This window comes from Strix aluco, chromosome 1, assembly GCF_031877795.1.
Source record: "Strix aluco isolate bStrAlu1 chromosome 1, bStrAlu1.hap1, whole genome shotgun sequence".
In the NCBI taxonomy this organism is placed as follows: Eukaryota; Metazoa; Chordata; class Aves; order Strigiformes; family Strigidae; genus Strix; species Strix aluco.
The window spans coordinates 70,803,892-70,831,283 of record NC_133931.1 but is presented as its reverse complement, the minus strand read 5'-3'; the positions used below and the strand labels follow the sequence as shown (position 1 = coordinate 70,831,283).

Here is a 27,392-nt window from a genome sequence, read left to right as displayed (position 1 = left end):
TAATTTGGTGAGTTATTTGGCTTGCCTTAAACTAAAGTCATCAGTTACAAGCAGACTGATGTGCCTAACCTGCTGTGTAACTACAACCTAAGCTGAACACCTGACAGACAAATGCCAAGACAGAGGAAGTCATTCTGGCCTGAGTGGGAAGAAAAAGGATTACTCAACTTGGCCTCTGAACTTTTATTTGATACATAAGAAAAATGAGCTTCATATTAAAAAATTAAAAACGAGAAAAGGACTACAATGTAGAGGACAACAAAGGTCAGTGAGAAACATGGCCATATATGCAACAGTATAGACCATTATAGATAATGGATTAGGCATCAACTCTTTTGATGGTCATTGCAGAATTAACTTGGAAGCTTCTCTTTGACAAATGGAAGAAGGCAAAGCACATTCCAGAAAGCACAATCCTTAAGCTGAATACATATCCTCTACTGTATTATCAGATCTCCTAAAGGAGGAATGTTGCTACCTTGTTATATTAATTCAAAAAAATTCAATCATTAATTCAAAAAAAGTTAGAGCCTGTCCATGATAAATATGGTTGCCAGCATCAAGGAGTGTGTTTTCCAGAAGATACACCATCCCTTTGAACTTCTTCAGCCAGTGTTAAGATGCTTTCTTCATAAAGTAGAGAGTTTTGGCCACTGTGATTGAAGCCTCCTGTTCTCAGGAAACACACAATGCTGCATTTATGGCAATGATGCCAGTTATGACACCGGAGAGTTCAGTACCAACTCACTTTGTCATATTAGCTGTCCTGCACCACAGCAAGAAGACTGTGAACTTACCCATTTTCAAGGGGTTTTGGAGTTTTGCTATTGATCTAAGGTGACCTTTTCATAAGTTACTCCAAAACGAAAATTTTAAACCTTTTGTTTCACTATCTACGTACTTATAGAGAACAAGCAGCACCTTAGGCAAGCCTTTTTTCCAGGCAGAGGGAGGTACTCCTAGGATGATAGGTCTTTATATATGTGCCCATCACAAGACAGCCAAGACATGGAACATGAAAATTTCAATTAAGCCATCCTGAGGAGACTTACAGAAATTTATGGAGAAATGTTGGTGGTCAAATGCTCCACACAAACTCTGAGCAAATGGTTACTTGATTCTTTCAAGACACTTAGTTCAAGCAGACACACCTGTAGCTTCAATATACATTAGCCTGAGCTAAGGAGAAGCAGCTGGATTCTACTGAGGATGACCTTATTCCTTACTCGCCTTCCCTCCCCCAACAAAACATGAGAAAAGCTTAGGCTGCAAAAGAAATGGAGAAAGTCTAGACTCTCAGATAAGTTACACTGTATACAGGTACTGTGTCTTATAATACTGCACTCTGAAACTAGTGCTGAACCAGAACAGATTTTTTTCCCCAGAGGAATCAATGCCTTAAATATTAAGTGGTCCATCACAACATATTAATTCAGTGAATAACCAAATCCTCTCCCTCTTACTGACTAAATTTTGGTGAACAAAGAACACTGAGTAGTATGGAAGCAGCATTACCCCTGCATATGTCTTTTGGGAAACTAGTAGAATACTGCATCTATCTGCATTAAGAAGAAAGATAAACTGAGAAGGAATTAAGAATCATTAAAATAATACAGCACAGAAGATTTTAAGGTCTCTTGGCCTGAAAAAAGTTCAAATTGCTATCTGAAGAGCTTAAAAACAGAGGATCAGAATTCATATACATCAATACCATTTCAGATACAATGTAGTTCCTTCATCTAGCATAAAGAAGCCAACTACACTCTACTGAGAGAAAACTAAGTTGGCAAAGACAACCCTGAAAATAAGATGCCAATTTTTATGAGTGATGATTAGACTCACAAAGGTATGCATCAGTGGAACAGACATTTAAACACAGTAAAAGCTTGGCTATACCATCACCAACACAGAACGTATGAACTTCAGAGTGAAAGTGTATGCTTGCTCCATTACATTTAAACGAAACACAGAATTTAATAGTTTCATACATGTAGAGCCTCCATTTTATCTGAATTACCTTATAAATTTCTAGCTGAGCCAAAGTGAGAGGCCAGCCAGTTCTGAAGCGTCAGAAGCAGTATGATGAGAACCCAGATTCCTTCTTCATGCTAAGCTTGAGCCCAAAGACTTTGCTGTGCCTGCCCTGTACCTACATTCACTGTAGATATATGGCTACAGTGACCACCTCTATATAGCTTATATCAAAGCTTATGTAATACCGATCCAGCTTTTCTATTCCATGGATGACAGGGTAAACTTGTGGCAAAAATTCTTTCCTCTATTTTGGCCTCTTATGCTTTTACAGTAGTACTATCAAATAAACTTTATTTTAAAAATGGTTAATTCACCTTTGTATTCTTGTTTCCTACCACATGTCAACATTTTATTTCCATCATTACCTTAAAGTAAAACAAGCATGGTTTGTGGCATTAAACCTTTTCACCAGCTAACCAGAAAACAGAGAGTGTTAAGTGTTATCTATGTACTTACAAGAAAAAAAACCTGAGGGGTTGGTTGGGTTTTTCTGGCCTATAGTCATTAAAGACAAAAAACATACCAAATTGTTGGAGGGAGTACACAGCATCCTGCATGTGGATCCAAAATCGGAGTTTTCCAAGAGATATTTTGTCATATGACACTGTAAGAGGTAGCTCTGTTGTTGAACGATTTATAACCTGTATTTCAAAAAGATAGAGTTACATTTTTAATAGCAGAAAAATTGCAACAATTATTTATTTTCATTTTTTTAAAATAAAGTGATTACATCACACTACAATTTAATCACACAATTTTAGGAGGTCAGTTTGTTTTTTGAAAGGGAATAAGATCTTAGACTTCTATACTATGCTTGAAGTCTTTGGGTTTTTTTCAAAGAAATGCTAAATTAGGTGTTTGTTCTGCTGAAGTTCTTACAGCAACCTCACTGTTACTGTATACAAATGCCTCTGAGACATTTACAAAAGTTCCCTCTGCTGGTCTCAGCTCAAGGGGGAAAAGTGTACTTAAAGTTATTCTTTCTTGACAGTTCTTCTTTGACTGTGTATGCTAAGATTACCTAAACTAGAAGAATAAAAAAAAAAAAAGAAAAAAATCATATCCCAAAGGCCACAGTCAGAACTTTACTAAAATGAGGCTGGTTTTGAGAGAAATTGAAGTTACAAATCATACCAAAACCAAAAGGTAGGGAAGCAAAATAATGCTACTTGCTCGGACCACAGCTAAGCAAGCCACCCTGTCTGCAAACTTTGGGATATGGGGTATCACAGGAATCTTCTTCCTCCTCCAAGAAAAATAAATTTCAGCTAATCCTACTGTATTGTCTACACTTCAATTATGATGAGAACTACCTGGGGCCCCTTAAGCTGGGGGCGGGGGGGAAGTATTAAATTGCCTCAGCTTCTTCTGCATGACAGTTGACTGTCAAACAGGCTTAAAACCAAAGAAAAACAAATTGTCCTCACAAATGTTAGAATTCTCTGCAGCTACCTAGGTACAAGTTCAGGAAGTATGTTTTAAGCTTGCAAGGACAGCTCAAGACTACAGAGGCAGGCACTCTGCAACAGTTCCAAGATATATTGCTCCTGGCTCCTAATTACTACCCAATCATAATTCCCATCTCAGAACTGCTACTCTACACTGTACCTGTAGAGTAATTAGTTAGCTGACACCTATCTGAGATGAATGGGCTTCTGATTCTTATGTTACAAAACATGGTTTTAGCCTCCCCAAGTACCAGTCAGGTGTGAACTGGGGATTACATTCACCCTTCCCATTCACTCTTTCCTCCACTTGAGTACAAACAAGTCTCAGTCTCACCACCCTCCCCATAAGCTTTTCAGACAGTGGCAGAACATGCATGTAAGGGAGAAAAAGGGAAGCTGAGAAAGTTCTATAAATACAGCAGGGAGAAAAGCTTGAGAAACTAGAACAGTGTCAGGGATCTCTGAACTATCTGGAAAAAAGATATAAAAAAACCCAACAGGGTGAAACCAACGTGGTTAGAGCTGACGGTAGAGAATGCTGACAAGATTCTACAGCTGTTTACTAAAAGCTACATTAACATCTTCCAGGCTTCTCCTTTCTAAAGGATGCCTCTAATTCATCTATTCTCATTCCAATTTCTCAGTATATCAAAGAAAGCATCAACATTTCTGGGAGGAAAAGAAAAGAAATGTTACCTGTGCAGGACAGACACGCAACACAAATTTTATAAATGCATGGGTAAGTAACATGCAGCAAGTGCACTCTACACTGACAAAAGGCTACTAATGAGTTAGGGGTAGTGTAGGGAGAAAATCGGATTGCAACACAAGACAGATAGGAATTCTTCAACACCAAAAGCAAAGTAAATGAAGATATAAAGATCAGAAGAATGAACCCTTTCTCAATGAACAATTAGAAGTCCACAAATGCTGCCTCATAACCTAGTTGAGTGTGATAGTTGCTAAGACTTTTGAAAACTAGGAAGTTACCAAACCTCTGCAATAAAACCTACTCTTGTGGTACGGCCTCAGAACATCACATATTACTTCTAGCACTCTACTTTATCAGTACTGCAAACCAGTGAGTAAACAAAGCAAATAAGTTCAGCTGTGTGAATTTTAAAGTTTTCTCTTTATTAAATATGTTAAATGTTCACAAGCCCTGGTCCTCATGGGGGACTTCAACCACCCCGATATCTGTTGGAGGGACAAAACAGCAGTGCATAAGCCATCCGTGAGGTTCTTGGAATGCGCTGATGATAACTTCCCTCTCCAAGTGATTGAGGAGTCAATGAGGAGAGGTGCTATGCTGGACCTTGTTCTCGCCAACAAGGAGGGGCTGGTAGAGAGCGTAAAGATCAAGGGCAGCCTTGGCTGCAGTGACCATGAAATGGAGTTCAAGATCCTTAAGGCAGCGAGGAGGACACACAGCAAGATCGCTACCCTGGACTTCAGCAAAACAGACTTTGGCCAGTTCAGGGATCTGCTTAGCAGAGTAGCATGGGATAAAGCCCCAGAGGTAAGAGGGGCCCAAGAAAGCTGCTTAATATTCAAGGACTGCCTCCTCCAAGCTCAGGAGCGATACATCCCGACAAAGAGGGTAAGAGGTAAGATAAGGATAAAGAGGTAAGAGTGACACAAGGCTTGCATGGATGAACAAGGAGCTCCTGGACAATCTCAAACACAAAAAAGAAGCCTATGGATGGTAGAAGCAAGGACAGATAGCCTGGGAGGAACACAGAGAAACTGTCCGAGTATCCAGGGATCAGGTTAGGAAGGCAAAAGCCATGTTATAATTAAATCTGGCCAGGGACGTCAAGGGCAACAAGAAAAGCTTCTACAGGTACGTCGGTGATAAAAGGAAGACTGGAGAAAACGTGGGCCCTCTCCGGAAGGAAACAGGAGACCTGGTTACCTGGGACATGGAGAAGGCTGAGGTACCCAATGACTTTTTTGCCTTAGTCTTCACCAACAAGTGCTCCAGCCACACCGCCCAAGATGTGGAAGGTAAAGGCAGGGACTGGGAGAATGAAGAACCACCCACTGTAGGAGAAGGTCAGGTTCAAGACCATCTAAGGAACCTGAAGGTGCACAAGTCCGTGGGACCTGATGAGGTGCATCTGCAGGTCCTGAAGGAACTGGCAGATGAGTGGCTAAGCCACTATCTGTCATATTTGAGAAGTCATGGCAGCCCGGTGAAGTTCCTGCTGACTGGAAAAAGGGAAACATAGCCTCCATTTTTAAAAAAGGAAAAAAAGATGACCCAGGGAAAAGGCAGCCAGTCTCACCTCGGTGCCTGGCCAGATCATGGAGCAGATCCTCCTCCTGGAAACTATGCTAGGGCACATCAAAAATCAGGAAGTGATTTGTGACAGCCAACATGGCTTCACTAAGAGCAAATTGTGCCCGACAAGTTTGGCAGCCTTCTCTGATGGGATTACAGTGTTGGTGGACAAGGGAAAAGCAATTGACATCATCTACCTGGACTTATGCAAACCATCTGACACTGTCCCACATGACATCCATACCTCTAAATTGGAGAGACATGGATTTGACAGATGGACCACTCGGTGTATAAGGAATTGGCTGGATGGTCGCACTCAAAAAGTTGAGGAAAATGGCTTGACGTCCAAGCGGAGAGCAGTGACGAGTGGCGTTCCTCAGGTTGGTGTTGGGACCAGTGCTGTTTAACATCTTTGCTGATGACATGGACAGTGGGATAGAGTGCACCCTCAGCAAGTTTGCCAATGACACCAAGCTGTGTGGTGAGGTTGATGCGCTGCAGGGAAGGGATGCCACCCAGAGACCTTGACAGACTTGAGAGGTGGGCCCGTGCAAACCTCATGAAGTTCTACAAGGCCAAGTGCAAGGGCCTGCACATGGGTTGAGGCAATCCCAAGCACAAATCAGCTGGACGAAGAGTGGGTTGACAGCAGCTCTGAAGAGAAGGACTTGGGGGTATTGGTGGATGAAAAACTGAGTATGAGCCAGCAATGTGTGCTTGCAGCCCAGAAAGCCAACTGTATCCTGAGCTGCATCAAGAGAAGTGTGGCCAGCAGGTCGAGGGAGGTGATTCTCCCCCTCTACTCTGTTTTCGTGAGACCCCATCTGCAGTACTGTGCTCAGTTCTGGGGCCCTGAACATAAGAAGGATGTGGACCTACTTGAGTGGGTCCAGAGGAGGCCACAAAGATGATCAGGGGGCTGGAGCACCTCCCCTGTGAAGACAGGCTGAGAGAGTTTGGGTTGTTCAGCCTGGAGAAGAGAAGGCTCTGGGGAGACCTTATAGCAGCCTTCCAGTACTTAAAGGGGACCTGCAGGAAAGATGTGGAGGGACTCTTTATCAGGGAGTGTAGTGATAGGACAGGGGGTAATGGTTTTAAACTGAAAGAGGGTAGATTCAGATCAGATATGAAGAAGAAATGATTTCCTGTGAGGGTAGTAAGGCACTGGAACAGGTTGCCCAGAGAGGCTGTGGCTGCCCCCTCCCTGGAAGTGTTCAAGGCCAGGCTGGACGGGGCTTTGAGCAACCTGGTCTAGTGGAAGGTGCCCCCGTCCATGGCAGGGGGCTTGGAACTAGATGATCTTTAAGGTCCCTTCCAACCCAAACCAGTCTATGATTCTATAAATCAGAATCCTGTGCAATCCCCAAACCCCCAGCATTGGCAAGAACAGTGCTTACCATAGAAGACCTGCATCTGAGTCAAAATAATAGTCAGTTCAAAATCTACACAGCCTAGCACAAGCAGGGGAAATGAATCTTCACCTCCATGACTTTAGGCCGGACATATCAAACGGACAGCGTCTATGCCCCTATTTACAGTCAAATACTGACCTTGCTCCACAAAAGCTGTATCAAGGTCTTCCCTTACTCTTTTCTGCTCTTCACTTACCCCCCATTATCTCACAGTATGCACACTATTAGACCACTCTTTCTGCAGGGCTTGAGAGCAGTTTGGCGAGTCACTACTGAGAAGTCATGTAAGCCAGTGCTGAAGGGGAAGTATGTTAGTTTTGCTGGAGTAGTCTTTGCAACACTTCTCAGGATCTTTAACAACTAAGACAGTGAGTTACAATAGCTCTGTGACATGCATGACAACTGCAGGAATGTTATTAATAACTTGAGAATGCTGAGCTTATTTGTAAACAGGGTACGTGACTTGACATGACTTAGAGGCTCATATGAATGTACTGAACTGAAAGAGCTGTGGTAAGAAACTTAAAACAAAGGACAATGACCACTGATAAAGACATCACAAAAGTATATCTAAAGAAATACTGGAGAAAACTATCTGCTACCAAGATCTGTAACAAATGCTCAGGACTTTACTCTGACGAACAAGCTTGGGGTGGAGGGGATACAAGTTCTTAAAGAAGATTCTCCCCAACACTAAGTAACAAAATTCTTTGTCTCAGCTAAAGTTAATGAATTGGAAAGACAATTTAGAAGGTCTATGGAGAGTTTACACCTACCAAGACTTCCATCTAGAAGATGCTGAATCCAGACATACTCATTTAACAGTTTTGAGACATTCCCAAAACCTGGTTGGGTTGGTTGTTTTTTTTGTTTTGTTTTGGTTTTTTTTAACTGCAGGGGTGACTAAACACTAGAACATGTTGCCCAAAGATGCTATGGCATCTCCACCTTTGGATATATCCAAAACCCAACTGGAGAAGGGCCTGAGAAACCCACTCTAGGTGACCCTACTCTGAGCAGGGGCGGTGGACTAGCAACCTCCAGAAATCTCATCCAACCTCATCCTTCTGTAATCCCATTATTGAAGTTCCTAAGTACTGATTTGAGTGAACAAAATCATTGGATGTACTGCAACACCAGTCTTTCAGATGCTCAAGTTATTCTAACATGATAGAGAGTACCACCAGAAAATGTAACCATGAGTGAATTTTTTGGAGGTAACTGACTTATCTCAGTGTAGCTCCAGTATCAGCTGTGTTCTGTATGCTCTTTTCCCTAGAAGATATCAGAAGCCACTCTGGGATGCTAACACAAGTTCCTCAGATTAGGGAGTCAATTGCTCATGAGACTGCTCCCAGCACAGCTGCTGCTGCAGTGATGTCCTCCATATCCACTGCCAAAAGGCAGAAGCAACGGAACCCAAATATCTTTTGGCGGGATAGAAGGGAGTGCTTGGCAGATATTTCTGCCAGAGGGGAGTCTCAAAACCCAGATCCGGCCTCTGCAGTTACCACAGCTGACCACATTTAAACAGTCATTCATAGAGACCTTCTGTGAATTTATACTTTTTCATTACAGAAAACAACCTATGACAAACTTAATTAAAACAGCATTGAAGATTACTGTTAAAACTGTTAAATGTAATGAAAGGTATTCTATTACTCACCATCAAATCTTTCACTCTGTTGCTTAGCTGATCAATAAATAATATTGGAAGGTAATGCACTGTCTTCCCCAACTGAACCCTAGGATGTTTAAACATGGATTTTATGACTGTAGTGATCTAAAAAGAAAACTACTTTTATTCAAATTATCACTCATTCATCACTTTCAGATCTACCCATGTAGATATTTCCCACCATCTTTTCAGGCACATTTTCTTTTAACACACAGCAAGAAGCAAGCCACTAGCTTAGTCTTTCATTGAGAGATGTCTGTATAAAAAATTAGGCATCTCATATTTCGCCTTTTAATTTGCTTTTATTTTTCTGTAGAAAAACAGAATAACCAAAAAAATCCCAACCCAAATTAAATTGGCTGTGATGATGCTGAAGCTGTTGCGTGACCAAGGGTAGAGGAAATTTAAAAGTTTGTTGAAGACAAATGTGCTAAAGTTTACTACCATATATTTGTATCTTTTGTCTCAAGTATCCCTCTCCTACTGCAACAATGGCAATTCTCCACCATCTCCCCCACTCTTCTGCACCCCCAATGACATCTATCAGGTCAACAACAGCACATGCTCTAGCTAGCGTGGGACTATGCACACGATGGCTGGTACGCACACAGGAAGGCTAGATACTACAGGAGAGAGTTCACAAGGAGCAGAAATCTTCACTGCCTTCTCAACGTAAGTTGGACTGGATGATCTTCAAGGTCTTTTCCAACCTAGACAACTCTGTGAAGCTCTCATTTGGATTGCTCCACCACCTCACCAACCTGCACGTAACCAATAGAAACTTCCCAGCCTTAGATCCCCCTAAAAAACTGACCACTGAAAAGATATTTAACAAATTATGACCTACATGCAATTGCTCTGTCAGTATCTTAGAAAAGTATTTAGCCTAATGCCCCAAAAGAGACAAATTCTTGAAGTTCTTCACTAGAAAGGCAGTTATCTACACCGTAATGTTCTTTGTAAAAGTCTGTGGAACTAGCATAACAGAGCTTTTTAGAGCCTGAAAGTTGAATTTCAGTTGTTGACAAAAGAAAGAAGTCTCTACGCATGCAAAGAAAGACTGCATACTAAATATACAACAGATAACAATAATGTAGAAAAGTACTAAATCAAGGTTCAGACATACTGCTTGGTTACTTAACTGAAGAGGTTTAGATTTCTATATAATAACTACAGTTAAAGCTACTGCTAGTGGAATTGCAGCAAGCTACTTCATATCCAAACTATTTCCTGTATAATGCAAACAGCACTGATGCGTATCTAAACATGACCAGAAAAAATATCCTCGTTCATCAACCCCAGTTCAACCCCTTCTTGTTATGGGCCCATCTTATGAGTTACTAAGTTTAACTCTTCTGGCTGGGAAGCCATCCCAGAATCCTGGGGTCTGCTAATTAAGTAACTACTTTTGGATTTAACAGGATACTTGTAGAGAAAGGCATCAGCATAGAGCAGCACAAGCCAATACAGCACTATTTATATGGTTAACACTGGAAGTAATTCAAGCAAGCTGTGAACAGAAGCTACTGTCTGCATTTAGTGGCCTAAAAAACTATCCTTGTTTTTCAGTATTTTCTTGAGAAAATGACATAATGTAGGAACACACGTTGTCAAAGTAAAATAAAGCCCATCATAAAGGAAGAAAACAGATGTCACAGGAAGTCAGCTGTGCCTCTTCAGCACCTGCAGTTTGTACAGATAATTTGCAAATGAAGGATAACTGTAAAGGTCAAAGGACAGTAATTGCTTTAAAGGCCAGAAGTATGATTTCAGAACAAGGACGTATGAAGTCTGCTGCAGCATTTTACTTGTGTCTTTGTAGTTCTGCTTTGTCGTACTATGATAACTCCCTACAAAAACGTATTCTGAACTCTGAGCTGACCAGGAACAAGGTATCTCCAATCAGGTTTTCTATTACGTAGAATCTTACTAATTGTCACTACCGAAATGCAGGCATTAAGAGCATCTATTCTTGTCTCCTAAGCACCAATTTAAACATAAAATACTAAAGGAGGCCAGGGAGGATTTTTGAAGCAATATGCAGTAAATTCATAATAACAGATCTAGCAAGATTAAGTCTCCGACTTACATCTTCATATAACGGTGAACATCAGCAGGGAGGGATGATCCATCAAACACAAAATCTTCCACCATGATGTTTAAGGTTAATCGTGACCTCCAGTGAGAGACAGGTTCATCTAGAGCATTGGTCTGTTTTTCTGCTTCAATTTGCTTTAAAAATACAATAAACATACATACTGCTAAGCAATACAGAATTTTGAATAGGGTAATATTCTAACTCACACAGAAGCCCACTAAGAAACACCTTACCTTAATTTTCACCAGGTAAATATTTTGCTCAAATAAGACAGAATGGTTGTAAAGGCCCATCGTAACCCGACACTGAAAAACTTTAGTGCCCATTCACAGCCTTGTTCTTCAAGAATGAATATTCAGCTAATTATCTTAATACCTTAGGAATGTGGATACTAGTCAGAAAAAGTCACTTTGAAATAAGGACTGTAGAGTAATCAGATGTTACTTCAAAACAGTCAGAAGGATGTGGATGATCGACCACATTAATTTTGGGGAGTAAAAAGATCAGAGCATTTGTTTTGGACTTCCGAGCTTCCAAATGCTGTGTAAAGTAGTACTAAAACCAAGTACAACCTTAGCTTTCAGTAAATCCTTATTCCCAGGGCATTCTGCTTGCTTGTCTTTAGATGAACACCACCTCTTCTGACTTTTAGTGTTGGACTCTAGCCTCAACTCATTTTCAACTTTATTCTGATGGGATTTAGACACAGCAATGCTGGCTACAAGTATGTTTCAGATTCCAAAGAAGAGTGAAATTCTCAACCTCCACTTAATATGAGGCACAACAGCCATTCACAAGTATTTCATTAAATAACAGTAAATTTTTTCCCACCCTGCTAAGTAATCATGGCATTTGCCAAAGAATATTGTTTTATTCTTTTGAATTGACACGGAAAGCAAGAACATCCTAAAGAAGCAATTTGACATTGGTCACTCACCAATGTCAAAATCAAGTTCATAACTCTGTTTTATGAAAGCAAGGCATATTATTTCACATGAATCCAATTCACTATAGAAAGCAGCATCATGCTGTTACAGAACTGTACAGTATTTCTACCAAAAGCAATGAATCCTTAAAGAATTAATTAACATTAATTAATAGCAGGCAGCATTATAGAGGGCTCTACCTCTGCTGGGGTAAGTGGTCTACTATTAGTGTAAAAGCTGATAATCAGGAAGAGGGGTTTTGATCTTATTTTTTTCTAGCATCATCATCAGTGTAAAGATGCCAGCACAGCAGATGTAACACTAGGTGTCTATAAAATAATTTTTTTTTTGCAGTTGTTCTATCTATAGATGGAAAAACCACCTACCTGTGTGGCTGATTCTCCCGTGAGCAAATTAATCTCTTCTGGTTTAGGGACCATGTACGTGGTCAGAGGGCTTACTATATGCACCTGCTTACCATCATGCCAAGGCAAAATGCCAGCATGATGAAGAAATATATATGCATATAATGTGCCATTATTTCGGGTTTTCTTTGGTACAGAGACATTCACTGTCCTAAAATACAAAATAAATACATTATGAGATGGCATAACACATTGAAATATTTAGCTGTTACAGATAAGGATCACTGAAAATGTTCTGGAAGGAAGCAAGAAAAGTTTGGGGACATTAAAAAAAAAAAAAAAAAAAGACATTTGGGTTGCCTGGCACACAACAATTAGTTCTGGCTAATATGTCCTAATGAGTCATGGCTGGATGGGAACAACTTACATACCCCAGTATATGTCATAATATTTCTATTTCCAAAGTTTTACTATTATATTAAGATACTTTAGTCTTTGTCCAATTCATCCTTTATTACCTTAGATAACCCAGGACTGCATCATCAGTTCTTTTGTTGTTTTCCCCTGCCGATAGGTCATAGGGCCAAAATTATCACAGCACTTATAGAAAACAGCCTTCTGTGTGCTGAATATGTATCACAGATTGTCTACACGATAACACATTTAAAAAGCAAAGCACCAAGTTTTGCCAAGCACTTTGCATTAATAAAATATCTTCTCAGCTATGGCATGCCAAGCACAGAACTCTACATTGGGAGCCCCAAACCACGAAGTCAGTCCCCTTGTGTTAGCCAAGAAATCATCCTACTTGCAACCTTGCATAACACCTCCTTTATTCCTGTCAATTTGCTTAGGTTATTTTTCTCTGAATATTTCCTGTGGCTTAGCAGACTGTGTCGGTAAAACAACTCTTATATTTTCAAGTCTGTCAGAGATTAAGTTTAATATGACTTAAATAGCAGACCAACACATTCTTCATTACAGAAAACAGAGAAAAAGGTGAAATAACCTGGGAGACATTGTGACAATAGAGTCAAGAATAAGGCAACTACTTAAAAAAAAAAAAGTGAGGCAACAAATATGAAGCACAAAACAAGTAGTTCTAATAATTTTAACTGTAGAGAGACTGCAGAGTGCAGGGTTATACTCAGAAATTTGTCTAAGGGCACAATTTTATTCCATCTTAGCATCAACATCCCTTCAGAAGATCTCAAAACCCTACAGTAACAGAAAAAGGGGGTTTACTTTTACAACGATTAGCACTGAAATAGTTACAGAAAAGCATAAAACACAAGAGAACAGAACACAGTTTGACTTCCAAGTTCTATTCCAGGTCTAAAGCCATGGCTGTTAGGAACATCACATAGCTAGTAGACTGGCAACACATGTTATTACAGTCTCAAGCATTTCCATGCACTTTGACTTAGATTTTCACAATGGAATGTAATTTTTACTATTATAAGCAGAGCATGCTTTTGTAAAACATTTGCCTATATGGCTGAAAACAGTACGCTGATCCAAACTAAGCAATATTTAAGTTTAGCACATCAGACATACATTACTGATCTAGCACAGGTAGTGAGATGAATGCTTAGAGTGGAATCTGAATAATATGACAACATAGGACAACATTCAAGATTTGTAGAATCTACATGAGAGAAACAAGCATTCTGTATTTACTAGTATAGCCTTGTTTTACAACCTTTGTTTTTTGCAACTATGAGATGATTTTCAGTGTAAGAAAAGTTTGTCTAAGAGCCTGTTCCTCAGCACCACATGAACTTAGCACACCCCTTCTATCAGGGCAAGCACTTCACCAATGTTTAAGTCATGAAATGCTCTAGGAAATTTTAAGACTGGTTTTATTAACAGCAGCACTTTGTCCTCAACTCTAAGGCTGAAATCCAACTAACGTTCTTCCTGCCTTAACATGGCAAATATAGTTATGACTTCACGAAAACAAAGCCTGTACAGCATGCAAAAATAGCTTTAACCCCAAAACAAAGAATGCAAGAACAGCAGCTCCACTCTTTCAACACAACTATCATGAACAGTCTACCTTGCTGCATGCATACTTCCGTATGTGTAACTAACTACTCGTTAGGATACGTACTTCAGAATTAAAGAACTCGCAGTTCAGATACCTACCTTTCAAATTTGGACTCAATATCAAAGTCCTCCACATTCAAAACCAGATCTACATTACTCTCAGCACCAATGTTTGACCGTGTGGTAGTATATACACTTAACTGAAATCAAAACACAGCACAGAGAAATCAGAGTACAGAAATATTGAACTCATGCATCAGTACACTTTACAGAGCTGTATTCTAGCTCCACTAATTTCCCCAGTCATTGGGAAAGAATACAAAGTATTCAGAAAAAAGCCTAACGTAGCTTTCAGCTATCCCTTCCCTCCTTCCGGGGACAGAAAACACTGCGACGCAGACACCAGATACATTTTAACAGGATGACCTATACTTGAAATCAAAGACTTTTAAGTAAGCGGAGCCGTTTCTCCAGCAAGGTTGCTCTGTTCAGCGTACGTGCCAACAGGTACGCGAAGCCAAAAAATGAAATACACTCTCATCCCACCCGCGCTTGGGACAGGCGGGGGAAGCCCGCACACAGCACCGCGGCGCGCTCCCCGCCGTCTGCTCCCCCGCGACAACCGCAGCAGCCCCACACGGGGAGAGGGAGCCGCGCCCCGGGGCAGTGGGCAGGCCACGCGTGACGCCGGCCGTCAGCTCCCCGCACCCCCGAGGGGAGCGCCGGGCCGGGAGGAGACAGGCCCGGGCGGGCACCGCCGCTCCTGCTCCAGGCCGGCAGTGGAGCCCCGGCGGTACCGGGGAACCCGTTCCGCGGGCAGTTTGCTGAGGGGTCGGGGGCCGGCCGGCCGGCCGCTCCTCGGGGCCGTTCCCGGCGCCACCGCCCCCCGGGGGCTCGCAGCCGCCCACCCCTTTCCACTGGCTGCGCCACGCTCACCTGCAGCTTGGGCCTCCGCGCCAGGTAGGGCCAGACGCACCCCGCCGCTCCGCCGCCGCCCGCCGCCGGGCAGGGCCGTGTGTAGACGATGCCGTACATCACCCAGCACGTGTGCGCCACGTACACGGCGAACACCCCCACCACCAGGCTGGTGAACGAGCTGCGGCTCAGCATGGCGGCAGCCGCCCCCCGCAACCCCGCTCGGGATCAGCCGGGCCGCCCCGCCACCGCCGCGGCTCGCGCATCCCCCACGCACCAACAGCCCCGCCCCCACTGCCTCATGCGTCACTTCCGGCGGGCGGAGGAAGCACCGCGCCTCACCGCCTAGCAACCGGCGGCGGGCAGGGGCGTCACGGCGTGACGTCAGCGGGGCCGCGCCCGCCGCCGCTAGCGGGCGCTGAGGGCCCCAGCCCGGCGCGCTCCCTTCCCGCCGGGCGCCCGCGGCTCCGCAGGGCCCCTCGCATCGACTGGGGTCCAGGGAGGGCCCAGTCCGTGAGGGGAGAGGCAGCCCCGGGGGGGATAAAGGGAGAGGAAGAGGGAGAGGAGGCTCCGGTGTGGCGCTGTGCCCTCACCCGGAGCCAGCGCCGAGAGGGGCACAGCACAGCCTGCTTAGGACTTGTTACAAAATAATTAAAAAAAAAAATTCCTCACCTGTCTAACCCCAAACTACTTTTGGTAGAGACTGAAAAGTAGTGTAATATGAAGAAAAAAAAGTAGAGAAAGGAAAGGAGCAACAGGAGCAAACACCTACAGGCGGTGGTAGTAGGAGATAAGGGACCCGTGTCCATCCATCAGCAACGAGGGAAGCGGCCCCCGGGCAGCACAGGGGCCAAGCCCCACCACGCTCTGCGCCCAAAGGCCTGAGCTACCAAACGCTGCCCCTCAAGGGACCTGAGAACGCTCCTCCAGGCCCTGCGCTAGGAGCAAGAAAGGAGCGGTTCTTGTGGCCCTCACATCAGCTCGCCTGCTGTCAACAGAAAAAAGTGGTGACTTGGGTACATACCTCAAGTACACCTCGGCTGAGGGCATTGGGCAGAAGGTAGGTGGAGGCAGAAAAGGCACAAGCATGGGTTAGAGATGACTGCCCCAGCAGCTCAGCTTGGAAATACCACAGGGGAAGGTGAAAATGGATACCTTCATTAAGAGAAGAAGGTAGTGGAGAGTAGCAGGAGAAAGGTGGGAAGATGAGGGTGGGGAAGAAGAGGGCATGATGTGAGAGTTTCACCTGAAAAGATGCCGAAACAAGGCAGCAGCAAGGAAGGGCTGGCTTCAGACCCCACCAGCTCCCTGTTGAACAAAGCAGCACAGGGGCAGGAGCAGTAAAGGAGGGCTCTGCCGACAGGGCAGAGCAAAGCCAGGGCTATACCCTGTCACTTCTGGTAGGACTCGCTACCCTGGCAAGCAACAGGAAAAAGCAGGGTTAAAACCAGATGGTATCAGGTAGGCATTTTGTGCATTTACACATCCATAATATTTCATTAGTAATGTAAATCACTTCCATTCTGTAATGAGTAAGAATTTGTGAAAGTGTACTGCATTCTGATAGCATCCTCTGGCATTAGTTAAAACATTTTCTAGCATAATCTACTTTCATAACTATAGAGAAAATAAGTTATTTGCATTTTAGAGCAGAAGAAAAAGGATAAATATATTTAGGCAAAAAAAGGTTCAAGTTTTAAAGCTTTTCTTCATAATAAAGCATGTCACATTGCTGCATGACTAGTAGGACTTCACTGAAAGAAGAAGCAACTAGATTAAATTCTGTTTTGGACAAATAGTGTATTCAATCTCTCTTCTTACACAGAATGAAGTTACATGCATTTGCTATCACCTACAGATGTCTGTTCTTTCACACAAACCACTGCATGACTAATGTGACTTGGGCCAAAGAACATACTCAAAATCTGCATCCACCTGATAGCTTGAAATTAGAGACTGACATTAAGAAAAACATTAACAAGTCTTTCCTTCAAATCTTCGTATCATGATGAATGTATGTTATTTCTCTGGTAAACTTCCCCAGTGTTTCACTTGTATTCTTTAAAATGTTCATATTAATGGTTCAGCTTATATCCACTGCATCTTGTTATGACTTTTTCCATCCTCTGTTACGATTTTCTTATGTATGTAGATATCTGGAGTATTGGATCACTTCTTGTCTGTTTCCAGGATAGAAAGCAGCCATCTAATTCAGACAGACTTGTTCTCCAGACTTCTGGAGCCCCTTTTCTGAATCTTTTTTGATCTTCTTTAGGTACAGAAAATAGAACTGGAGTCAATATCCCTGTCATCAGTAGGGGAAACAAAACAAACCCACTAATAACGAAAACAAAAACCACACCCCCTCACAAAAAAAACCTCAAACACCCCAAACCCAAACAAAAACCCCTTAAAACCCTGTATTTTATACTCCAGGTTGTCAGGTAAACAAACGTTGTTTTCCTACACACGCTGCTACAGAGAATGTACATCAACAATGCATGCCTACACATATATGGACACAGTCTTATTCACAATTACGATTTGTATCCTGTCCCTTATTGTAAACCTTGTTGTTTATAAAAAACTGAAATCTAAAAAAAAAAATTCAGAGGAAACCCAAACATTTTTTGTTTCATTTTTAATTTGGCTTCACGCTGAAAATTCAATTTACAAGCCATTCATAAGGAAAATGTCCAGTTGGGCAGATTGAGCCGTGATTGTATACTACACATCAACACTTGTAGTGTATCATTTAGTTCCCTTTTGTAAATCATCATACAACTTACATAGCATAGTTTAAGCATCTACATCATTTGGCTCAGTTTATCACACGCTATAGTCCATTTCAACCTATCAGACAACTAACAAGAAAAGAACGCTCAGATTGAGGTATTTCCTTTAAGAATTGACTGATCACTGGTATTCAGAGGTAATGTTAAATCATATAGTTTTAAACATTGAAAAATGTACAAAAGCAAGTTTATTTTTAAAAAATATTATCCTCAGTCTTCCATGCATGTTAATAAAAAATATAAAAATCAAATTTGTAGCACTGAAGCTATACTCTTCATTCAGCAAAAGTACTTCCACAATTGGAACCACAAGCTACAGTCATCTTTAGTACACTACTTGCTTTTGCTTTTCAGTTATGAAGTATAGCCAGTTCAGTGCAAAGGTAATAGTCTATGTACACATACCACAGGAGCCATAGGAGGAAAATTTACAGCAGAAAGTACGCATTCAGATTATTATTGTCCAGTAGCACTATATATTGTTACAGATTTACACTGCATATCCAAGGGCTATTATAATAAAGAGCTTGCAGCCACTATGCGTCTTTAAACACACCAGGTCTGCTTGAGCAGCCTTGAAGTCAACAGAAGTTGTACCACTGATGGAATAAGCACGTAATACCTTGCAAGTGAGTTCCTACAGAACAGCTTCCTGCGCTGGCAGCACAGGTTTGCAACTAAAAGCATCCTCTTCATGGCAGGGCCTAACTTGGATTCAGTAGCGGTAAGAGAAAATTCCAATATTTGATCATTTAAAAGGTTAACTTTTTTGCTTCTGCATTTAAATTCTCAAGTGTGTTCAAAAACATAACAATATTTTTTTCCAAAATACATAAATTATATCATCAATGCAAGTTTAACAATAATTCAAGAAAACAAAAAAACTTTTTTTTCCTGGATTATTTCTCAGCTTGTTGGTAACTTGATTTTATTCATCCAAAACCATGAACTAGTACCTATGATCAAATTAGAAATGTCTTGCACACCTGGAGAGATGCTGGGAATTACAAAAAAGGTTAGAAAGTGGTCCCATTGAACAGATGCCAAATGCTTTCAGCACAATGCTGCAACATTGAAGTTGTATAGTACATAATACAAGGTTAGCAGATGTTCAGTATTGGTCCTCCTCCAGGAAACAAAAATCTACCACTTCTCAAGAAATTTACTTCTATTTCTAACGTTACTGATTTACATAAAGCTCTTATTACCCTTAGAGCAATTTAAGAAAGCAATATAAACAAATCACCAAACACAACCATATAGACAAGCAGCTGCAAAGGTTTCGCTTTTTGTCTAAGTATATACAATTGCTAAGGAGACATGTTTAACTTAAAGAATTCTAATCCACATATTTAAAAATACAATTTCATTTTTAGTTGTTTACTTAAAAACTGGTTTTGTAGTCTGGAAAGCACAGCACTGGCTAACCTAAACATCCCTTCTGAAATATAAGAAATATTTTGCTTGAACTTCATTATAAAAGAAAACATAGGACAAAAATATATACTTAGGGCATACAAGATCTTTACAAGGTTTTTTTTAGCATTTAAAATACAAAATTGTCTTCATGCTGGATAGTGAATAAAAGACATGTATTTGGGTTTTCCCCATATACATTCATAGACTTAGAAATAACCTATCGTCAGATGAATTTCATTTCCAGTACCATGGTAGGATGAAAAGTGTCTGAGATTCAGCTTTCTTCAGTATCCATGAGGAGACTTTGTTTGCTATCACATTTATAGATGCTGCATTCAGAACTTGAAAGCAAACAGTCACGCACTGAAAGTGACATAGCGAGTCAGAAGTCAATCCAATTTAAGGCTTCATTGTACTAGATTTCTAAATTTAATTTCTTACTGACCATAGGAACAAGGAGAATCTCATAAGCTCCTTCAGACCTGCTGTTACCTGGACACACCTGCAATGGTTTAAGTGTGGGAAAAGAAAAAGCAAGCCCTTACCTAACGGCAGGCACAAGCTAAAGCAGCACACGGGCCCTTAGTTTTGGGTGGCATTACCAGAACAGGACTTTAATATTCACCTGCTGTGTATGGCTCAGGGAGGAAAGTCCATGAATGTCACTTCAGAGGCAGCGAGGTCTCCCTCAGGCTGCAACATGTCTACAAAGAATAGACAGCATGAGCAAGAGCTAGGGATACAGAAGACTGAATTCATCAGCCCAAGAGGCAGAAAAGGTCCTGCTTTACTATGGGAAAAGGCCTGCTGCACGGTGAAAGCTTTGCCTTGTGAAAGCTAGCCTTGATGGGCTTTTCTGCTTGCTGGTTCAGGACCAGAAGTTCAGCCTGATTTTTCTCCAGCTGGCCCTTTGCCTCAGAACTGGCACTCTCAAATAACACCCCATTCATGATATCAAAATAGAATATTGCAAAAGTCATTATGACTTTTCTCTTCCGTCATTTTTGGTCACAGTGAAAAAACTGAAACTTAACACTATACTGACAGATTATCATGCAGCACCTTTTCCAAGATCCTCAAGCTAACCTCAAATGAGCTCTGATGTTCATACGGCCCTGTGTAATTTAGCTCAGAATAAAAAAGCATGACAATTATGTTGTTAAAAAACCCCAACCCCCACATAAGTTAATTAACAGGATTAATTTACTCAGGTGCAATCTGTGCTAAGGTGATTTTACTGTTTCCATTCCTGGAGACTGATCATTTGAAACTGCAAATACGTCTTTACTGGTTACAGATGGCCTCCCCAAGTTAGCCTGCACAGGAGTACTCTGCTCTGCCATTTTGCTAAAGAAAATGGAATAACCAGCCACTGCCATCACACAACTAGTAAAATTATTTTTCCTAACAAACTTGAAAGTCAATCTAGGCAGGGTGTGAACTGCTGCAAAAAGGTCTCAGCCTATTTCACAGAAACATAAACCCTCCATTTTGTAAGCCTCTTAAATACTCTGCTCTCTTGGTATCACCCACTTCAGTTTAATCCCATTACACATGATAAAGCACATCGTACCATCTGGGGAAAAAGCGGCTGTTTTCTACAAAACAGATCACTCCTCCACTTGTAAAAGTCAAAGTAATTACGATCTTGAAACAAACCTGAAAGGTTTCCTAGGGAAAGAAACTGGTTTAACTCGATCACTATGAGATGCAGGAAATACTCACAGACAGAACTCCAGGCACATTTAATGGCTGACCTGTTTGCTGCTGCATTCTCTCAGTAGTTTTACCTCAATATTATATAATTCATGCAGGTTTTGATCACAGTGTGTTGGTGACTAACATGTATACCCAGTTCACTGCCTTAGCTGTAGCACAGAACAATTGTGTTTGTTCCTCTGAAGTGGAGCTGAAGGAGGTCTTACGAGGTTCCTGTCACGGTTTGAATACTTTTTTCCAGTTTTCAAAGGAAAAAGGCAGGGAGAACAGATGAAACGTCACTGGCTGCGCTGCCAGGGACCTAGACATTACTTGGATACATGATGCTGCAGTACTTTCAAGAAATCATCCTCTGACTGAAGAACAGCTGGCTTAATTTCTACCTACCCAGGACTGCAAAATTACCTGAATGACAGTGTCAGTCATCCTGCTCATCTGTGAAACAGATCTCAGAGTTTTGCTGGACTGATTAATTAATAATTTAATTAATAACTAATTATCAGTGGCACTGATGACAAATTCTTACTTTCCATTTGAACTGTTGGACCTACACTCCCTTCTTTTTTGTAAAGGATCTAGCCATATTAATTAGATAATTTAAGTTTTCCAAATTAGCTAAAGTTCAGATACCTAAAAAGTAACAAACCATGTGAAGTTCACAGGGAAACTCGGTGATTCAATATGAGTTTAGGAGACGAACTTAAGTTTTGCTAATGTAAAACTCTTGGCCAACATATTTGTAATCTCTTAATTCTAGCTGCTAGAAAGAAAAAGAGGCTTCACGTTAAGCAGAATGCAACATTTCATAAGGTCTTATGACCCACACTCACTCTAACCTAAAGGAAAATTAATCTGTCTTGGCCTGAGTTTTTAACCAGATTTTTTTTCTCTCCATTCTAGTTCAGTCTCATAATATATGCAAAGCTGTCCTTACAGTGCTTTTCTGAGATCATGGGATCTACAGCATGTGCTGCAACTTTTATTCTTTAAGTATTTATTTTTTTTAAATACTATTTTTGAAGGAGCAGAGAGCAGAATGTGACTAAAATAGTTAATATGAAAAGCTGTACTTACCACATGGTAATATAAAAACAGGAAGAATAATTTAATGGCAATACCAAAGATGGCCTTGTAAGGGAGCTCATAAATACAAACACACCTGCTTTAAAAAATTTATCAAACTATCCAGATGTTGAAGTGCAACAATCCTTTTTCCAGAAAAACGTGTACTACATTTTATGAATAAAAATATTCCAACCAGCCCAGTGCTTAAACTAGCTAACAAACCTATTTAGTTTGCATGAAAATATTAAGAAACCGCCAAGTACAAAACTTAGCTGTTTACTTGCAGCAGCTTTGCCTCTAAAGCGGTTGCATTGCTTCCCTACTGCACACGTGTCTCCTTTTCAACTTTTGTGACCTAAGGATTTATACCTTCAAAGTAGGATTAGCAAACACACGCACATGCCCGGCTGCTTTTTAATCATAGTAAGATTATTCTAGCTACAATAAATGCATTGAAACATACAGTGTAATTCACTGGTATAAAATTAAGTGTACAACCTAATTTCTCTGTAAGGCTTACCAATTGCTGATAATGCCTTTTAAGTGTATCTGTACTTGCCTTACTGTGGTAGAGACAATGGTTTAAACATGCTTTGCACCTCCTAAACATTCGTTTGGTTTTAGTGGGGTTTTATTATGTTTGAAGAAATACAAATGAAGCAAAAAAAAAAAAAAGACACTTTTTAGGTGTCTTGGATTTTGTGGGTTTCTGTGTTAAATACATTTGAAATAGAGGCATACTGTTCAAGCATATCAGAATAGCAAAGCTTTGGCTGGGGATCTCAGACAATATGTAAAAATTCAGTCTGGTGCAAGAGCTCTACTGGCAAGGCATGGCAGCATTACATAAAAGTAGCAAAATGCTCATCAGAAGTGTCATGCCTTCACACCCCTGCATTTTTTTGTGTAAGATTAATTTGTTGCAAAGAACTGAAATAATTTCTTCATACGTCTCCCTGTAAATTTAGGGTCTGTTGATATCACCAGTTAAAATAAAACAATGTGTTTGTAAAAATCTGTGATATTTTAATTGAAAGCATTTACATGTCAACATTTGGTGGAGGGGAAAACAAGCTTTCACTTCTATCCTGACATTGCAGCAAGCCACTGAAACTTGATTGTCACAACCCAGCTATTCCACAGTCAGGTGCCTTTTAAAAAGGCTACTTATGTGGAACTACTAAAACATTTCAGCAGTTGGAGTTTGATAGATAAGTTGTAATGAACATTGCTGCAGTAGTGCAGTATGTTACAGGTCTCAGCCTCAGTAAAGTCTGTTTACCACCCTACGGTAACGTGGCTTTTCTGTCACTGCAAGGCAGTCTAATATTATAGCCTTATATTCTACAGATGCTAAAATCACCTGAATTATATTCATTAATCTCAGTTTTTGTGAAATTATGCATGATCTAACAATGTTTCCATGCAGGCTGGTCAGGGCTTCACCCTATCATTCATCCTATTATGTCTCTACCTTGTTCAACAATCTCACAAAAGAAGGAGCATCGCAATTCATTACAGAATCTAAGTGTTGTTTTGTGGTTTGGTGGGGTTTGTTTGTTTTTTTAAGTGGTTGCTTCCACCAAGAGTACTTGCTCACCAAGGAAACAATGTGCTGGTCACCAGCCTTCTTCAGCAGCAGCAGCAGCAGCTCTGGACTGAACTCACCGACGCACACGGCTTCCAGCGCCTCTTCACCAGGCAGTTGGCATGTAAGGGCCTGTCTGCTGTAGGCTGCAGCACCCTTCAGCCCAAACACTCTGCACAGCTTAGGTGCACGCAAGCGCAGCTATTACACTCACCACGATTGTGAACACATCTCCCTCACCAAAACAAATATGAAACCAAATGAACCCTTTGGTTTTCAGAAGGCAGATCCCCATGTTACACACACCATCGTGCGAGTTCGGCACGCTCATATTCAGTCAGTTTGCTTCGCTCTTTCACAGGTGTGGAACATCTCTTCTTCTGGAGCAGCTCTCACCTCAAAGTTGTCCATGGGATACTACGCTTACCTCTTCCTTCTTTTCAGACATGTGTCTCAGGGAAATCTATCTCATCCCCTGCACTCTGAGATTCTCACATTCCCAAGGTCACATACAAACAAGAGATAGCTTAGCCAGCTTAAGTCACATGCCATAAAGAGTCTTGTAGAGGAGATGTGATAGGCCCAGACTACAGCTCATGTGCCTTCCCTCACATACCAACTAAAATACATATTGTATCATCACAGAAAGTAGACCTCAGGACGTATCCCTATGACCCTGGGGCATGATCAACAAAATCTCAACAATGTCTCCACCTTAGCTGTCTGCCTGTTCTGTTTTCAAAACCTCCAGTGAAGAAAGGCTCCTCAACCCACCTGGAATAACCCATTCTCTTACCTTAACTAGGTGTATTGTAAAGAAATTCTCCTAACACTTAACTTGCCTTTGAAGTGAATAGACTGTATCTACCATCAACATGGAGAAAAGACTGTTCCTATCTTCTCTTTAGCAACTTTTTTCATATCTGAAGACTGTTTTCACATCTTCCTTCAGTCTCCTCCTTCTTTGGATTAAAGAATACTTTTGATCTCTGAGCACTTTCTGTCCTCCAGACCCTATCCAGCTACTCCCCATCTTTCTCAGGTGCTCCAACATGGACAGGTAGTTCAGGTAAGGCCTTACCACACCTTGGTAACACAGAAATACCACCATGCTTCTCAAAGGCTACACTGTTGATGCATCCCACTACAACGAGTATCTTTTCTGCAGCAATGAGTTAACAGTGCTTAGTTTGTCATATTCTATACCATCGTTGCCCCATGTTTTATGCAGCAATACTTACTCCCTCCTCTTTATGCAGCTATTTCTACCTAAGTGTAGTTCCTCACATGACTTAATTTTCCAAACCATTTCTCCTATTTTTTGTGATCAGTTTTAATTCAAATCTTGTCTGCCAGTCTGCTGCAGCCCTGTCAGCCCGGCATGCATTACCTAGATAAATCAAAAATTTAATTATTACCTCCAAAGGAGGACTTACCTCCACATACCCCACAGGAAGCATAATTTCTTACATTTTTTTCCCCCCATATCCTTTCTATTAAAGCCAGTTTTGGTTTGGAGACTTGCCACATACAGTCAGGGATTTCTAAGGACACATTCCAACATCCTCATGAGCTTTAAAACACCTGCTATTTAAAAAACAGTAATAAAAGCATTTGGTAATAAGATTTTCTTTTGCTAAAATTCCTTCCTTTCAAATCACTCTAACATGTCGAAGATTCAAATCTCAACAGTTTTCCAATCACAAAACCATCATATTTTAGCACAGCCATACAAAATTAGTAAGAGAAATGATTTGAAAGTATTTTTGTTTGTTTGGAAGTAGAGTTGCCATCAGAGTTCTTTTGGAACAGAGTCCTCCCTCCTACTCCTTGAGGCTTTTGTCACATTTACTAATCAGTGAAGCTCTGTGGTTTTATAATAATATATATTTTTCTCTGAGACCTCCACTTTAATTAAGGCATCTGGCTTTGCAAAAGGAAAGATAAGAAACATTACTAATACAAGTGTTTTCGGTTGTTTTGTTGGTTTTTTTTTTTAACAACAAAAGTGGTTTAGGTTGTTTTGTTGTTTTTTAAACACTTCTAACCTATTTTAAGCTCCATATACGTTATATGCAGTATATGTAATGTTGCTATAGAGATTTAACTAGCATTTCTTCAGGATGTTCTGCAACTTGTTGCTGGCTTGGTCTTGAAGTAACTGCAACCTTTTCAAATTTGTGCTGATACAACAAAGTTTTCATAATACGTTCCATGCTAAATTATCTGTGTATACAAGCTTGCTACAAAAGAAACCTGTGATTCCCGATAAACCTAGATTAAATACAATTGTGTAAACATCTCTCATTTAAATGCTAGGTGGACACGATTTGAATCGATTGTAAGAGAAAAGCACAAACAGTTTTGTCATGTATTTGCAAACAGTATGTGGCATGTCAGTTTGGAAAAAAATCACGTTTAATTGCATCTGGAAGATTACAGTAGAAAAGTGTTGGGGTGAGGGATAAGGACCCTTTTCATTCTACCATGGAATAGACTGAAAGAGAAACAATTTTGTCATTTGACAATAAAAAGTAATCCTTAGCAAGTTTTTGCATTATTGTTTCCAAACTGTTCACTGAAACCAAAACAAAGGGCCAAAATATGCTTGCCTTGCTCAAGAGAATAATCCCACTGAAATCAACAAGACTGACTATGCAAATATGGACAGCAAAGTTTGGCCCCAAATAAACATCCCCATAACTAGGGAAAACACTAATCACCAAAGTGCACTTAACACCATAGTAGCTACAGTTTCTTTATACATGCACAGTTTGTGCGACACTTTGTACATGAAACTAGCCAATGGAATATAAATAACTGTGCCGCTTCCTTTTAAATATGAACATTAATAATGAAACACATTCACATTTTCGCCTTTCAAAGACCTTTTTGAAAAAAATAAAAACACCTTCCCCAAAGTAATCTGGAACATGTTGTTAAATATAGCACATATGATTCAAAGAACAGTATTAAGGTAGAACTTTCACACACAAAACTGGTATTTGCTGTATAGTTGGAGTGACTTATGAAAATCCCAAGAAAAGACAATCCTCTCACCAGGAGAGGAAGGTAACAGTTGTAGTGTTAATTCAGTTTCTTCTGCATGGGCTTGTTTTTATCTTCAGCGTTTTCAGGGCTGAAGTCAGTACAGATACCATTAGGAGCAGAAAGAGATGAAGTCTCCAAGCCACTCTCAGCTCCCATCTGATCAGCATAGAGATAGTCTTCTGCAAAGTGTGGGTGCAATTCAGCAAATCTGTAGAAGTCATCTAAAAAAAAAATTGTTGTTACACAGAATCAGCTCTTTGAAACAGAAGGATGCTAAATTTGAATACTTACACATATATAATCACATGATCACTTTGGAGAAAAATAGCAGCAGTTAGCATAATGCTATCCCCATAGCTTGTTTTAGCTTCTCAGCAGAAGTTTACCACATCTCCAGAGCTGAGATGCCGCAAAGTTATCTAAGCCCTCTTAAAACACTTCAGACCAGAACTTAGCTCCTATGGTGAAGGGATAAACAGACTCAGATTTGCACTAAAATGCATGAGGAGCACCACATGCCCTGACATAGCATTTCACTGTTCGCTG

The 27,392-nt window shown here is 40.9% G+C and overlaps 2 protein-coding genes across 5 annotated transcripts in view; both read right to left on the bottom strand.

Moving 5' to 3' along the window:
- The window catches only part of CLPTM1L (CLPTM1 like), a 32,647-nt gene extending 17,154 nt beyond the window's left edge, over positions 1–15,493 (bottom strand). The window contains exons 1-6 of the mRNA XM_074824396.1: positions 15,231–15,493; positions 14,394–14,494; positions 12,267–12,456; positions 10,946–11,088; positions 8,845–8,923; positions 2,558–2,675 (exon numbers count right to left, since the gene is read on the bottom strand). Of these exons, the coding sequence (XP_074680497.1) occupies positions 2,558–2,675; positions 8,845–8,923; positions 10,946–11,088; positions 12,267–12,456; positions 14,394–14,494; positions 15,231–15,404 (805 nt within the window). The 5' untranslated portion in view covers positions 15,405–15,493. The remainder of the gene's footprint in view (positions 1–2,557; positions 2,676–8,844; positions 8,924–10,945; positions 11,089–12,266; positions 12,457–14,393; positions 14,495–15,230) is intronic.
- Positions 15,494–17,832: 2,339 nt separating this feature from the next.
- The window catches only part of LPCAT1 (lysophosphatidylcholine acyltransferase 1), a 73,696-nt gene continuing 64,136 nt past the window's right edge, over positions 17,833–27,392 (bottom strand). For all 4 annotated transcript variants that reach the window (XM_074824351.1, XM_074824370.1, XM_074824381.1 and 1 more), the window contains one exon: positions 17,833–27,067. In XM_074824351.1, the coding sequence (XP_074680452.1) occupies positions 26,883–27,067 (185 nt within the window). In that variant the 3' untranslated portion in view covers positions 17,833–26,882. The remainder of the gene's footprint in view (positions 27,068–27,392) is intronic.